This window comes from Labrus mixtus, chromosome 11 (genome assembly GCF_963584025.1).
Source record: "Labrus mixtus chromosome 11, fLabMix1.1, whole genome shotgun sequence".
In the NCBI taxonomy this organism is placed as follows: Eukaryota; Metazoa; Chordata; class Actinopteri; order Labriformes; family Labridae; genus Labrus; species Labrus mixtus.
The window spans coordinates 9,054,170-9,070,695 of NC_083622.1; the positions used below are offsets into that span (position 1 = coordinate 9,054,170).

The window sequence follows — 16,526 nt, forward strand, 5'->3', positions numbered from 1 at the left end:
ACCTCTTTCTTGGTGCATTAGTGGAGGTTGAATGGCCGTGTTGTGAATCAATTTGGACCAAAATGAACGACATTTGAAGGCGGGGTTGGTCATTTTCAAAAACTAGCAAGATTTTGAAAGTAGCATTCCCACAGTGCTTCATCTGCACCCACCCCCTCCCATCTGTGCTCCCGCAAAAGCCACGCCCCTCACTTGCATGAACGAGCGCCGTTGGTCCAGAAGCAGACCTCAGCTTATGCTGTAAGTGCGGGCTAGTGAACACAAGAGGTAGAGAACGGGCAGGGAGACAGGGAGGCGTGTGATTGGTTCATCAGATTGGTACCTCGTGGCAGACATTGGAAGTTTTTAGAGGCTTACAAACTGATACAGGTGACGGATTTCCTTCATCCTTTTTCAGAGAACATGAGTTATTCATTTCTGTCAGGACCTAAAGACAACTTCAACCAAAACCTTAAAAAATGTTTCTGGAGGAAATTAACAACCCTGCCTTTAAAGGTAGGTTATACATGATGTAGATAAAAGAACATGCTTTCACACTGAAATTACATCTGGTTGTATTTGCTCCTTTAAAAACGCGTAATGGCCTTAAAGGCAGAGTCGGCAGCATTTTCCTACAAAAATAAAGCTGACGTATACAAAAGTGAAGCTGCTCAATCATCACTTACGGGTGAAAAAACCCGCTAAGAAGCAAATCTTCGTGTTTAGAAGTAAAAAATGATTCAACTCCAAGCAGAAGATGACTCACTGAGATACTTTCTTTGTCCTAAACTTTCAAGTTGGACATGATTGTGTGCAATTATGGAGGAGAGGCCGCTCTCAGAACAATACATCTTCAGCTTATGGAGTACCTATTGAGCTCCAGTAAGGCTTCTTCATGTCGACTTCAGGGTGACGACTTGAGAAACATGCACACGTCTGTCGTACTGGGAGAGCAAAGCAGGTGATATTGGGCACCAGCGCTGTGATGATTCCAGATCTAACTGTTACCTCCCGTCTACGCAAATGAATCAAATAGGAGCAAGATGAATGAAAACAGGCAAGGAAAGCTTTAAGAAAATAGACATTTAATCTTTGGCTTGATTGTACATTCAGTGTAGTATCCTCCAGTCCAACAGAAATGTTCAGAGTTTTGAGTTTCACAGCGAGGCATCATTTGTAGAAGACGAGAAAAGACGACATGATGATGTATCCGGGGTCCTTGGATGGATTGGGATCCGTCCCGTTGAACAGGCCGAAGTAGAGGACGGTGTTCGATTCAGACCCGCTGATGTCCAGCTGAAGGAAGATAGAAAATGTCAAATGTAGAAAGATAAAGAAGCAGCGTTTTTATTCTTTAGATACTTCACAAAGGGACAAACGATGAACCACAATCAGGAAATACCAACTATTTAGTGGATGTGGGGATAAGTTGTTTTCTGCAGGCGCTCCTGATCATTACTAGAACATTTTACAACAGCATGGCTTTCCTCTATTATCTTTTTAAAGGTTTATTGACATGTCCCAAACAGGGGGGGTTGTTTCAATAGGCAGGAGGGCATTATATTAAAAAGATGGCGCAGATGTAATGTTTACTAGATATCCAAAATGGCTCATGTGCTGAGGCTGCAGTACTTTTGCAGCAGTTGTGGGTTCAAATCTGACCTCCACCCCTTTGCTGAATCTCATCCCCTCTCTCTCTCTCCTTCCAACATTTCCTGTCTCTCTAAAGTTGTTCATCTTATAAAAGCAAAAAGCCCCAAAAAATATAAAAACAACAACTTGACCGTCTCAGCAAAATAGACTAATCGACCACAGCCCTGTTCTCCTGAAGTTAAGCAGATAAATTACAGAAGTCATCAGATACACAGCTGCACACGCTGATTATGTGATACACCTTCAGGAGTTTACACAACCGCATCGAGAGCCTTCGAGCTCTACAAATCACTTCCATTAAGCACTTAAATCTAATTGGGCTTCCTTCACTCGAATGTTTTACTCCAGCGTGACCGTCAGTGGAAGATTTCTGTAAATCTGAAGGAGAACGAGAAGCTTACGGGGGTGTTTCACATATCCTCAGTAACCATGAAAATGTGTGTGAAGAGAATAAAAGTGAATTTGAAGGTTTAGTGATTCCTACAGACAAACTATAAATGTTGAACACATTAGCAAACATCTTTTACAAAATGAGCATGTTAGGGAAGGAAAAGGGACTTTTAGTTAATGCTATGATGAAAAGAAGACAAACCTTTACATGTTTCTAGCTCTGTTTTAGTCTCCTCCAACTCTTCAAAATATATTAGCCCTTTTAGCTTCTTAATGCTACATTTTGTTTGTCTGATGTTCGATGCAGCATGGTTAGTGAGATGTGGCTGGAAATTCAACCAATGAGGTCAAGGAATTCAAAACTAAGAGGTAAAAGAAGCTAATTGCTCCCATGGATACGAGGGAGCTGACGTTTTTATCTGAATGCCAGCTTCTTTGAATTTTTCCCAATGAGGAGAGAGCGTTTGCAGCAGCACGCAGCCGCAGCGTCCAGCTTACCTTATACGACCGCTGCCTTTTTTTGTGCAGTCGATAAGAACACTTCAAGTTGAATATCGTCCTTCCAGAAGGGTACTGTTGGCGTCACCAGGACTATTTTCAACCAGCCAATCATATATTAGATGGGCCTAATAAAGGGTGATGATATTCCCCGAGTTTTTGTCTCCTACCGATCGTGTCGTTTACCCACATCCTCCCTCGCTTAGTTCGATTGGAGCCGTTATAGTGGGAATCAGCAATCGGCCAAATGGAGATTTCAAACATTGATGTCATCCCGGATTTCACAAGCAGTGCATCTCTACTCTGAACAACAGGTATTGGAAATAAACCAAGAAGGGATCAGGAGTCTTTACCTGTGTGGTGATATCGAGCCTCCAGGGATCAACCTGCAGTCCGTCACACCAGCCTCCCCGTCCGTACAGCCACGTGCCGTGTTCGTTTGGCACCGCCCCCTCTTTGACCCGCATGGCACAGCCCAGAGGTGATCCTGAGGGTTCAACACAACAACCCCAAAACAAATGAAAATAATAAGTGAAACGAATGACCCTTTCCTTCACTGGACACTGAGCCAGCGATTAAAGCGAGCGATAATTAACTGATGAGAATGAAACAGCGGAGACTTTTGGGAAAGGTAAAGCTCTTCTACTCTCTTCCTCCAGATACATTTGAGAGAGTCCTCCACATGTTTGTTTAGACTTTTGTAGTTCTCCGTGTGTTGGTGTGGATCAGTCGTCTCTTGCAGCTGATCCAAAACGCAGCAGCACGTCTTCTGACCGGGAAGAGACGATGTGACCGCATCACTCCTGTACTGGTGTCTCTCCACTGGCTTCCTGTCAGCTTCAGGGTCCAGTTTAAGATTCTATTACTTGTTTTGTTTATTTACTTTACATTAGGTGGCACTGTCTTATTTATATGAGCTGTTTCACCAACATGCTGCAGTCAGAGCACTGCGGTCAACACACCAGATGCGGCCAGTGGTGATTCTAGAGTCTGTTGGGGCTCAAGGCAAAAATGTATCGGGTGGCCCTCTGACATTATAGCCCCGTTTCCACCAAGCAGTCCGGTTCAGTACGATAACCATTTATTGGTGTTTCCACCGTCCATAGTTGGGAGTGGTACCAAAATAAGGGATCTGTACCGTCCTACTTTTTTGGTTCCCCTCTATTGGGGTGCCAAGGGTACCGATCTGACCCTAATGAGTCCCTTTTGTTTACTGTGTCCCTGTTCTTCAACATTTAAATTAATTAATAGCGGGCTACACTGTGTTGGGAAGCTATATCACATCACACTATTACATAGCTGACGCTGCCATCTCCATCTGGCTTACACTCCGCTTACAGAATAAGGGTACGGTTGGCTGTGGAAACGCAAGCAAGTTCAGGGTTTACCGTACCGAACTGTACCAAACTCTACTGGACCGCTTGGTGGAAACGGGGCTCATGTCTGCCAGGGTCCCGACGCATACTCCTCCCCTTGTTGACTTTCATTGACAAACTTTGGTTTTGTCAGCAATAATGCATGCAACACTTGCAGCATGGCAAGGAGAATGAGTGCTGTCAGATGGGATCTCCGTTAGGGAGGTTTTCCTACTGTCACTGCAAAATGTACACATTTTGAGCCCCTGCTGTGGTTTGGAGTTTGTCAGCCATCAGCGGCCCCCTACGGGTCTGGGGCCCCAAGCAGTTGCCTGCCCAGCCTGTTGACAAGCATCACCTCTGAATGCAGCCGAATAACTCTATGTGACAGAGCCTTTGCTCAATCCACTTATTTATTGTCTATATTCAGAACAACATCATGTGTTTGAATATGATTTAAAAGAAACAACTTTAAAATCGGAATGAGATTTGAGAGTAAAAGTTCATCAGACAGAGCCGACGTTTCTCACCTGCAGAATCGAATAAGAGCGTGTTGTTATAATAAGCGTTGAACAGGAAGTGATGGGAGGTGACACAAAACTCCCCACAACTGTTGTCGTCGCTGCCGTGTGCCGTGATGATGGCGTACAGCTCCACCTGCAGACAGACGCTCGACAGGTGAGACGAGACAGAAATGAAGCTCTTCAAATGCAACAGAGAGCAGATGTTGTTGTTACCTTTTTTGTTGACGTGGGGATGGAGAATTTGATTGGCTTGAATCTCTTGTTGTAGTTTTTGTCGAAGGTTCCCCCGCTGTACAGAGGCATCACTCTGAACGGGCGCAGCTTCTCCTCCTCACCATCGTCTGTAAAGTTTCCTGAAGCTTTGGAGCAAAAAGGAAACTGTGAATAACTGAAAAACTATGATTTATATTCTTCTCGTCTTCAACCAGTTTAAATAAGTCTCAGAGCTCCTCAGAACATGTGTGTGAAGTGTCTTGTTCTAAATCCACTCTGATCCTGTATTTGATCATGTCTATAAACCCCTCTATTTCAGCCCTGCTCAGAACAGGCTGTTTCTGTGTCTGTACCTTTAAATATGTAAATGAGCTGTGTCTGACCACGCCCCCTCTCTGGAAGGGCTTGGGTGTACTCGGGTTTTCTCGCTCCATGACCTATTGTTTACAGTGAGAAGGCAGAACAAACACCTAGCTGTGGGAGTGTCACCCACCTGGGGGAGGGGCTACTGCCCTTTGTGATGTCATGAAGGGAAAATCTCCAAACAGCCTGTTTGAGCACACATTTTCTGAAAAGTGGAGCAGGCAAAAGACTGTTAGGATTGACTTTTCTCATCATTGGGGGGTTTGTAGACAGACTAGGGACACATTCGAGTTAGAGAAACATGAAGAGGATTTTATATATATGGGACGTTTAAGTAGAAGTGTGAATGTACTTTATCCTGGTTTGTTTTGAACACTGCACAGCCAATTTTAAAGCCTGTATAAATGTGTCTCTGTCAACTAATGTACAATTTATGTTTGGTTTTTACTTGTCGTTGTGGTTTTATGTACATTTGTATACAACCTGCCAAAGGGACTGCAGATGGAAATGAGGCCATGGCTCCAATCTGACATGTGCTCATCTGATGCCTGACAGGCTCATCATCCTTTGTGTCAAACTCTGAGTCAAAAAATATTTCCAGGAGCTAGAAGCTCCGTCTTTCCTGGGAGTCTCATTTTAATCCAAACATCTTTCGGTAACTATTTACTGACAGTGTGTTCCTTCCTGCGGGGGGGGGGGGGGGGGATTCCTGCTCTCTGCTGTTTAAAAATCCTCCAGTAAGAGAGAACTGACAAAAAGGTCAAGCGGGGGACGCTATGTTTGACATGTCTCTCTCACTCTGACAGAGGACGAGAGCTCAGTTCTCAGCATGGTTTAATTTTCTCTGAGATGGGAGGTTGGCTTGTAGCTGAAAACATGCCTCCTTGTTTCAGCAAGTAGTGGTGTTAGAAAGTGATTCTGTACTTTGAGCATTATTTGATAGAAGATTATTGTCCATGAAGATACGCTTCACCTGACATCTTAAAAAAAAAAAAAGGGAGAACCAAAATTTTCTCCCCATACACGGCTGTACAAACAACTATCACGGGCAGAATTTTAATACTGAAGCCGGACAATTTATTTGCAGTTTAATCGATGGTAGAAAGTTAAGTATCAAGGAGATTACATTAAAGGGGACATATTATGAAAAATCCACTTTCACAGTGTTTTTGAATATATATTTGGGTACCCTGAGAGTCTACTGACCCACAACATGTGAAATAAACCCATCCAGTCCGTTGTTTGTGGTCTGCATAAGTCTTACAACACAGAAATGCTCCGTTTCTAATTTGCTCCCCTTGTGATGTCACAGTGGGATTCTGGTAAAAAAAAAATCCCCTCCCCTGGTATCTCCACCCATGGACTCCACCCCCAGCCTAGAGCAAAACTTTTGCGCAGGTCGGCCATTTTTATTGACGATAACGAAGGAGTGATGTCTACGGGGAAAACTCGGGGGGGCTCATCGTATTTAAAGAGACACACACACCAAAACGGAGTGTTCTGAGAGCTGGTTTATACAGGGTCACAAACCTCCTCTGCTGCTTGATTCATGTTATATTTTGACCAAAGCACAGCACAGATGTTTCATTTAGACCACAGGGGGACTGTTTGAAAAGGTGGATAATATGTCCTCTTTAAAACCTTTAAAAGTCAGTAATGATCTATATAAAATACATTTATATTGTCTGTGTAATTTAAATGGTAAATACCTTGAGTTATCACAGTTTATACCTGTCTGATTGCTGACGCTGAATCTCAGGTTGAGAGAGACGAACCACGGCATGGCCCAGGGCACCGTCTTCATTGTGAGGGTGCACTGGTGGCTGTCCAGCAGGGGGCGCAGAGGAGACACGTCAGTCAGCCAACGACCAGTTCCTCTGCCAAATTAACACAATCGAAATAACACGATCAGGTCATCAGATTATATTTACGTGTATATGTCCTCCTCCAGAATGTTTAAGTACCCTCATAGAGAGTATATGGATGTTTTCAAATCCTAAAAAGCTGTGACTCATTCATAAAAAAGCAGTTTTCACATCAGCATGTTGTACCTGCGGAAGGCGGTGATCCATCGGCCCAGCTCTGTGTCGCAGTACGGACCGGTGTGATCGCAGCACACAAACAGCTGCACTGTGTGATCCCAGTGAGCGCAGGTCAAGTCCCTCCTGCCGGGACACGACAGGGACGCGTCCAGCTCAAGCAGGTCGTAGTCCAACAATCCTGAAGAGACACATGTTGGTATTAAAAAGCTCCTCACACGGACGCTCTAATGCATGATTTCTGTCTCTCTCGGCAGGCTCCTGATGTTTTCACTGAAGTGTTAATTGTTTTTAATTTTGTCTCTAATGGATGTTTTATATGAAAGAGTCCAATAAAAAAAGATTACATTATCAAGGTAGGGAAAGTTTTAGCATCAGAAGACAGTTTAAATCAACTCTTAATCCAAAAGACATTTCTCGTCATTTTTCGTTGACATGTTTTTTGCCTAGGAACAAAAGAAAGTGTTCATGAAGTTACCCAATGGCAGGTTGACTGTGGCCACCGCTCCTTTCTCCCCCTGCATCAGCACTTTGTCAAATACAGGAATGACATTGGCAGGTTTCTGAAGCTTCATCTGCAGCTCTGCATAGAAATCAAACCTGGATACAAAATATTGTTTAAGACGGACACCTCTTTGTTGCTCTTTTCCTTTATATTCCACATTTATTGTTTTTTGAAAGTTGAAATGAAATACAGTGTTGTATCCTGTACAGATTGTGATGTTTGTGTTCTTACCACTGAGCCTGCCAGTTGATAAAACTAAACGAGGGGTAGAGGAACCAGCCCATCTCAGCCAGCGCCCCCTGCTGGTCAATGCATAGGAAGAAGCTCGGTGACGGCGTGATCTGGAAGGTCACATACACCAGCTGTCCAGACCTGCAAAACAACACAAAAGTTTCACTGACAAAAAACTACCAACACAAGAAAAGTAACCAGGTTTCATGTCGGACAAATCTAAGACAATTTACAGTGACATGAACGAGCTTAACCCTGAATTAAAAATCAGATTCTCTGGTTTGTACAGACCTTTGCATCGCCCCCTTCCATTAAAAACGACTGAAAGTGACAGTCATAATCCAAGAGGAAGCATCGAGCGACTGACTTTAACTTTGAAATTGTTCCCTTAATCAAAGTGAAACGATGTCACAGCTCAAACAGAGGAAGTGTTTAATCCTTACTGAAGCGCCTGAGCCACCGACGGCTCCAGGTGCACCATGGAAGCGGGGATGTTCAGCGTCGTGTTGCAATCTTCCCCCTCGCAGTTCATATCCTGGAGCGGGTTACCAGGGAGAGTGTAGACGAGGACACCGGAGGCGTTGGATTTGGCCATGTTCTCCACCTGAAAGGAAACGAGGATCGGATGATGAGTCTAATGAAACAGGTGGAGGGAATCATTTATTATCATGTCTAATCACTCTGCTGGTTCTACTCTCCCAGAGAAGATTTTTACTTAAAACTAAAACTGGCTCAAAAGTGATACGTTTAGACCAGATTTCACCAGAGTCGGCATCTGTCACACCCGGAGATATTCACGATGCATCATACATAAATATATAATGTCTGAAAACGACTGTATCATTCTATATTTATTTGTGCAGAAGAAAGAAGAGAATAAAATAAGACAGGAAGACAAACCATAAGGACTTTTACAAGGAACACACTAAACATTGAAATGAAAATATCTGCAAAGATTTGTCATAAAAACAAACAAATTTAAATATTCATATATCTATATATACACATATACAATTTAGAATATACTGTAACATACTGCTTTCAAATACTGCTGCATGCTTTGAAATCTCATGTTTAATCTCATTCTGTATCGCTGACAGAGACAGACCTTAGTGAAGAAGGAGCAGTTGCCCTCAGACACCCAGGCCACAGCGCCCGCCACCGCAGGAGAAGGTTCACATCCGTCATCTGCATCCACCAGCTGATGCGACTTCGGACCCCATTTTGTCATGAGCCAATCGTACCTGCCGTCAAGTCTCTTGATAATAACCGGCAAGTTCCACCCTGTGAGTGGAGAAAAATATATAAATACAAAGGGAAACAACAGATTGTGTGTCTCTAGTGTGTTATCTTTAGTCACAAGTATTGTGTCTTGCTGTAACTGTAGAGATAACACAGTATGCACTCTATGAACTGCATATGTGAATACAATAGCTCATATGGCTCGCCCAATGGGCAGATTTCTTTTACTTTATTTTTAAGGTAAAATAGGACTTGATCTTACGTGATGTTTGACATTTTTCTCCTAAAAACAAGTGGTGCAAATCTTTAAAAAATGCACTCTCCCTGCTTTCTGAAACATGATGAAAGGACTATTCATCTATTTAGTAATGTCAGATTGTAGGGTTGGCCAATTAATCAAGTTTAAATATCAGTAGAGTATTTATTTCGTTTAATTCAGGATGTCTAATCCTTGCGGGTTAGCGCCGTGCTGCAGCCATAGTCTGCATTAGTCCAGTCTGTCTGTCTGGCTTTTACACACAGACTGCTGACAGATTGGTCTGCTTTCTGTTGGACAGGCAGGTGCCAAACACAAGCGGTTAGCTTGTGCTGGCGTGCGGTAGGTTGAAGTGTAGGTGCAAGCAGTGAACATATTCTTGGGGCGATTGGGGGTGGGGTTTAATTTGAATGTTAACACCAAAAGACTCCCCAGTATGACCTCTGACCTGTACACACTTCTTGTTAGCAGGGTTTAAATTCAGACAGATTTACGGGCTCACGCCAAGAGGATTATTCCGTTTAAGCTCCTGTATGAAAAACGCATCACTTAAAAATATCCAGTCTTACAGAAGGAGTCAGGTCGTCAAGAAATATTCAGAAAAATATACCTTTTCTGAACATATGGATATTTAAGACTCTTCCTTACATGTCATTTGTTCTGATAGTAGACACCCACATGCTGCGTCTCAGCTGATCAGGTGAGGCAGACAACAGGCAGACACAGATTTCGAGGCATTAGACTCGCAAAGAAGCGGCAGTCTTACCCGCCGAGGTGAAAACAGCCTGGGTGAGGACACGGGACGAGCCGCCCCAGTAGTAAAGCACGCTGGGGATCCAGTTTCCCAGAGTGAAGACCGGCAGAGGAGAGAAGTGCAGCCGGGACAGGACCTCCTTCTTACCGCTGTGAAACATGTGAAATCAAGCACACAGTTTATTTTGCCTCGGCAGGACATCAACAAAAAAAAAAAAAGAAGGGCCTCGAGAGGGATTAAACCTGTGACGCACTGTCGGAATAATTCACCTCCAGATGAACAGATGTCAGCTCCATAACAAACTGCTACATCGCACCCACCTGTCAGATCGGTCTTGGTCTTGAGACCACTCTTTGAAGGTCTCAGTCACGCCTCGGAATCGAAAGCATTTTCACTCGGTCTCAGACTGGGTGGACTCCGGATTTTAAAAAGGTCCCATATTATGCTTTTTTCTGGTTTTATATGCTCTTTAGTGTGTTTTCCATGTGTCCTGTGCATGTTTAGGCACATCGATGTGCAAAAATTCAAAGTCCGCGGAAATGCGGCTTCTCCTACCTCCTCCTGTTAGCTGTAGCATTAGCCGCATGTAACGCTCGGTTCTAGCCCCCCTTGATAAAAATTTTCAGTGCGACGTCATTGTCAGTGTGAGATCACTGATCTAAGCCCATTGGCTCGTTGTGGCAAGCCCTGCAGCTCATGTTGAAATTTCCGAGACGCGTGCTGAGCAACTGACCAATAACGACAGAGCGGATCGGCAGACCAATCAGAGCAGACTTGGCCCACGTGGGGTCTAACAGTGTGGGCTCAGCAGAGTGTAGCTGACGGACTCAGAGCGTAGAGGGAGCAAGGAGGAGCAGTACATGAAAACAGACACTTTATTCGGACTTTAGCTATTGTGAACGTACAAAAGTAGGAACATAGATTAAATATACGAACCCCAAAAAGGTCATAATATGACCTCTTTAAAACACGACCATTCAAGACCACCACTGATCGGCCATTTCCACTTCATTACTGTGTTTAGAAGGACAGCGCCTCATTCTAAAAGAACAAATAACTTCAATTCATTCATAATTTGATTTTTATCCCCCGGTTACGGCCACATCCTTCCCTGTGTTACAGTCTAAGTGAGTGACAGGCCCCCTGCACACAAGATGAAGATTTCTCATTGATATTTATGGTCTTCGTCTTGTTTCGGTTGCCCTGCCTGACTACAACACTACCAGGTTGTAAACAAAAACAGGCTTTTTTGAATGGGCGTGTATGTGACTTCTTGTGTTCCTGGAGCCAGCCCTCTAGTGGACACTTTATGAACTGCAGGATTTCGCACTACCACATCAACTTCATTTTTCAAGACCGGAGGTTGCCTCTTGGTGGTGACACGAAACCAAATGAAAATGTTTGATCTCAGGTATTTATCATGACCACACACACACAAAATGTGAAAAGTAGAGCGAGAAAACGAAATAAACGATCATGATTATTTTTTAACGGGTGGATATTTGGGTTGTAAATACTGTTGGATTATTTATTTATTTTAGGTGGGGAACAATCTGGGGATACTTTTGTATATTAGTTGTGAAGAAATGTGAGAATTGGTTGGAATAATATATAAACTACCTACACTCCCTTTGGGACAAAACTGTTGTGTTTGTTTTTTTTAATTTAAAGTCTTTCATTCATTCATTATATACATTTCAAAGAGTCTAAACTGTGTGTGTCTGCAGAATTATGAAGAGCAGACATTTCTAACCTGCTGTTTTAAAGTTAAAATTCAAGAAAATCTGCTCCTCCTTGTGACCAAAACTCAAACTAGTTATCTAACTTCCGATTTGTTTTCAGTTCAGTTTTTTAAAAGTGCAGTGTGGAGATTAATGGGTTAAGCATATTATTATTATTTATGTCATTACAAGCACTGGGTTTCTATACACCTGAGTGTCTCCTCTGGGTCACCTGTGCAGGGCGACCCGCTGCAGCTGCTCCCTCATCCACAGAGCATCAGTGACCGCGGAGTCGTCCAGGGACAGGAAGAGGACCTGTGTGCTGTCCGGCAGGTCCTGCACCAGGCTGGTCAGGGACGACTCGGAGCTCCACATGCACTCCAAAAACCCCGACTTGTTAGTGAAGGCGTGGATGATGACAGGTCCCTGCTGGGCACCGGGCTTGAAGGCGAACTCTCCATCCAGAGTTCGGACTGTAAACGCGGCTGCGGGGTCTCCCGGTTCCGGCCCAGGTGAGGAGGTGGGTGTTTTCGAGGACCTTATGCTGATTGGGTTTTCTCGGGAGTCACAGGCCTCTTCCTCGCCAAGTAGTTTCGCTTTCCGTTCGCCTTTAATCACATGAGCTGTCAAAGCAATAAGGCACCAAAACATAGAAAACTTTGTGCACAGCAAAGCCATTTTCCCCCAGACGGTGAGTGACCGTGAACTCACCACGGGTCAGTGGAGTCCGAGCATCTCTCTCACAGAGTTCGTCTGGGTTTAAAAAGGTCAGACGGCTGCTGTTAAACACTGTTTTGACGGACTCTAATCTTCCTGTCAGATATTTGAGTTGTAGGCGGGTCGAGCTGGTGTCTACGGCGGCTCTAGTAGGACAAAACTCTTTAAAAAAAACCGCAAACCACGACGCTGAATATCTACAAACTGGGATTTTGATTAAAGTCTACCATTAGACAGGCGCAGAAAATCCTCAGTGACCCCCTCCTCACATATTGTGCTCCCTGAAAATGTAACGTTACCCTCAGGGATATGTTTGACAGCCTTTAAGTGCGGAAGTTACCGGTCACCTGCCAGTGGCGAAACCAAGGGGTGACCAGGACCACCCTTAAAAACCTGATTGGCCAACCAAGTGGCTACCACAAAATCCTGAAGTATGATTTGCTGTCCGCCTTGTCGGCAGTGAAAAATCCTGCTGTTGTGGAGTGTAGGCTACCCCTTGAGGCTGTCTGCGGAAGCACAGGAAGTCACATACACACCCATTATATAAAGACAGTTTCTACAGCGGACATTAACATGTTTACAGCCTGGTTTAAAAAAAATTAAACAGGTCTGATTGGCTCACGTCTCGATCGGCACACACTGTACAGAGGTCATTTTTTGATTCCTCATCGGTTTTGATTTGATGAAGGGTAAGAGTTATTCACAATAAGGCGTGTAGCTGACCTGATTGACAGGTAGGTGCGGTGTAACGGTTTGTCAAAAAGCTTCCTCGGCTCCAGCTCTCAGCCTGTCATTAGGTCGACTGAAAGTCAGGGTGAGACAGGATTTCCAGCATGGAGACCGCCATCGATGGGACTCCAGCGCCCCCTGCATGAACGGACGAGTGACGTCACTCAGGCTTTGCCTTTGTCCATTGATATTTACAGTTTGTGGTTACAACAGGCTGCAGGTCGTGTTAGGAAGGGTTCAAAGTTCAGGTACCATCACCATGGGGGCATCGGGTCAGGATGCAGGAATCCAACAAGACTTGATTTTAGGTAACAGGTTTATTTCTTCAAATTAGGTGAATAATAAGGGTAACGTAGGACACACATGGGATTGAACAGCCATGCTGAAAGACAAAATAAAATAATTTTAGTACAATAAACAAGTCAAATTACTTTCTGAAAGGAAATAAATTTAAATAAAGTGCTTAGGACAAATTAAAATGGACTAGATAGTAACTAAAATAGGAGTAAAAGCCACCTTACCATTGCTGAACTGCCGCCCCATGTGACGATGAAAACGTGAGTGCAAGGGAGTGCAGTCTTAAATAAGGAGGAGGCAGGTGAATTCAATCTAATTAATTAGTGACAGAGTGCAAACAACAACCAATCAAGCGGGAGAGGAGAGAGCGTGAGAAACCAGGAAGTGTACTAAAGGAGGTGCAGCAGGAAAAGAGAGTCACACTCGCAGCTGAATGAAGTCTCCTTCATCAAGGTATAGGGTAGAAATACAGCAGCAGGCTTTGGGAAAAACTTCCCTCTCTCAGGTGGAAACGAGAACTGTGTGTTACCATGGTTACTCAGCGGTATCTTACAGGAACGGCTTTTTTTTGTAGCTAATTTATTCTGTCAAAATATTTATGTAGCCTAGATTATTCTTATTCTTCTTTAGTAAGTTATATTAGTGTAGACTTATAACAAAACTATTAGATTGAGTCTACATTGTTTATTGTAATTTATAATTTCAGCTAAGTTATTGTAATTTCATAGAACAGGGAGTCCTAAATTAATGCAAAGACAAGGATAATATTGTTGTCAGAGCAGCAAAAAGTGTATTTTTTGTTGTTGAATTGAGATTTCACAAAGAAATCAAAAGTAGAAAAATAAGAAATAAATATTAACAGCGAAAAGTTGTCTGCAACATGATATTCTTTTGTTTTTGCAACAGTCCCTGTAAATATAAAACACTTTACAATAAATAAACATATATTTGATCCTCAGTACACATTTGAAGTTCTTAACGTCTGTATGATGATATTAAATGTCTATCTTAGTTGGATAAGTGTTTATAGACACTTGCACGGAACTCACAGGTTGCTTCATCCATGACGACCGGACACAATAGGTGTTGCACGTGATCCGAAAGTCGTCATCGGTGCGCATTCGCTGGTGGAGGGTTTTTTAACCCACTACCACTCCCCGCTAGTTGGTTTGGGAAGGACTTAATATGGCGGACCCTCCGCGGGGACGCGCAAACGGAGGGGTAGTGGGTAGGGGTAAGGTGTAGTGGCCGGTTTGAAAAAGGGCCTAAGTGAGAGGAAACAAATAGTGATCTTTACTGCAGGTAGCTTCCTTTGCATTTCATTGTAGCCCATTTCATTTAGTTTAAATAGTGACTTTGGAGATAGGGCTCTGTTTTCGGTGGATCGCAAAAGAGCGATGTGCCTGAAAGAAAATTGTGTCAAAAAGTATTTGAAACGCCTTTTAAAATGTTGTTTTTTGTCATTGATTGTTTGAATTTTATTGTGTTAAATGGACTATATTTGAATTTTTTAATGAATGACCAAAATAAAAAAATATATACAGACTTCATAAAATACCGGAGAAGGAGATTGGAGATGCAGGTTTGTCTGGTGAATTTATCAGCTGCTAATGATAAATATTTGGTCCAGTGTTATCTCCCCCAAAGGTCCAGCGCATGAGAGGAGAATATTTTTCATAATTGATGTCGAAATGAAGCCTCGTGACTCACAGATTATAATCACCGAAGAGGACCGACATCATCCACTCCATCAGTGCGTAAAAACCCCGCAAAGTGCGCAAACGGACCATTGAAGCATCAATAGGGAACGACTGTTCTCTGCTCTGCATCAACTCAAATAATACAACAGCGAGCTGTTTACTACCTGCACACAAATAGTTATTATATTTAGTCCACGCAGGAAGGTTTCAGCTTTCATATTTTTACGCAGAGGACTTTGGATGAAATTACGCACGGGTTCTTTAGGCATTGATGGAGCTCGTTAAACTTATTCTAATAGCTGCGCTGCTTCTTACAAATGTCTGCAGTCGAGACGTGGATGTTGATAACTGGAGAGAAGGCTTCGAGGAGGTAAGAGACCCCTGAGATTGGAGAAAAGGAGTGAGTGTGCCTGTTCGAAAAGACATATACATTTTGCGTACAGCGTTTGCCTGAACATCTAGCGATGGAGCAGTCATTTCTAAAACACAAAATAATACAAGATGATACGCTGAGGAAGAGGTTTTATATGGAACAAGTCTTCATGGGACAATTATAGTCTGGAGGATAAGGATAACCATTCTCTCTCTCTCTCTCTCTCTCTCTTTGGGCTCTAACAAGAACAAATGGCCAAACTCTGGAGGAGTTCAGGATGTCTTAGGAAGGATGGCCAGAAAACTGGGACCACGCCAATATCTAGGACTCTTGGGGAAGAAAGAATTCGGTATTTGATGTCATTTCACACCACTTAAAAACCTGATTTATATTTAAGAAAGCTCCACACGTGTCTTATTTTATTTTTTCCCCCCTTAACAGCGAAAACGCAGACAGCACGTAAACGTAAGTATTATTTCGCTTGCTTTCAATGTCGTAAAAAATGCGGACTGACACTGAAATATTTCAACTTGTTTTTTTGTTCAAGGGCATAAATTTCAAACCTTCGTTGGTCTGATGGGTAAAAGGGGATTTGAGGATCAAGGTAGGACACTTCCGTTGTGATATGAAATCAACTGAAGGGTAATGCTGCCTGGTAACAGATGATTTCATCCCTGCAGGAACCTTTTGAGCTGCGAACAAGACTGAAGATCCATGTCTTATTTATTCATTTTACTTTGTTTAATTTCATTTTTTTGACGGGTCTGTTTGTGATTCTTTCATAACATGTCAAATGTAACAAATTGAAACTGTCTCCAATGCTTAGATATGAGAAACAGCGCCATCTAGCGTTTGAATAAAATGTTGAAAACTGTAATTTGTAAATGCATCTGAGGTGACTTGGTAATTTTTCCGTGATGAAACCTTCTTGCGGTGTCTATGTAGATATGAGCTGCTATCATTTCATCTTCCAGGTACTCCTGAAAA

General features: G+C 43.1%; 2 protein-coding genes across 3 annotated transcripts; one reads left to right on the top strand and one right to left on the bottom strand.

Moving 5' to 3' along the window:
• Nucleotides 1–1,047: 1,047 nt before the first annotated feature.
• Nucleotides 1,048–12,572, bottom strand: si:dkey-256h2.1 (uncharacterized protein LOC337520 homolog). Of its 2 annotated transcripts, XM_061049831.1 has the most exons (13): nt 11,956–12,572; nt 10,015–10,151; nt 8,859–9,034; nt 8,194–8,354; nt 7,751–7,891; nt 7,493–7,614; nt 7,027–7,195; nt 6,707–6,852; nt 5,106–5,180; nt 4,613–4,758; nt 4,406–4,532; nt 2,874–3,007; nt 1,048–1,275 (listed from the first exon to the last, which is right to left on the bottom strand). In XM_061049831.1, exons 1-13 carry the CDS (start codon nt 12,399–12,401, stop codon nt 1,150–1,152), a joined length of 2,106 nt encoding a protein of 701 aa, XP_060905814.1. In that variant the 5' UTR covers nt 12,402–12,572; the 3' UTR covers nt 1,048–1,149. The 2 variants fall into 2 exon arrangements, with proteins under 2 accessions (XP_060905814.1, XP_060905815.1); XM_061049832.1 differs by lacking the exon at nt 5,106–5,180 and having other exon boundaries at nt 11,956–12,567.
• A 2,318-nt stretch (nt 12,573–14,890) lies between these two features.
• On the top strand, nt 14,891–16,428 carry LOC132983109 (protachykinin). The gene is made up of 5 exons (XM_061049354.1): nt 14,891–15,536; nt 15,786–15,888; nt 15,981–16,004; nt 16,087–16,143; nt 16,220–16,428. Exons 1-5 carry the CDS (start codon nt 15,438–15,440, stop codon nt 16,228–16,230), a joined length of 294 nt encoding a protein of 97 aa, XP_060905337.1. The 5' UTR covers nt 14,891–15,437; the 3' UTR covers nt 16,231–16,428.
• Nucleotides 16,429–16,526: the final 98 nt, after the last annotated feature.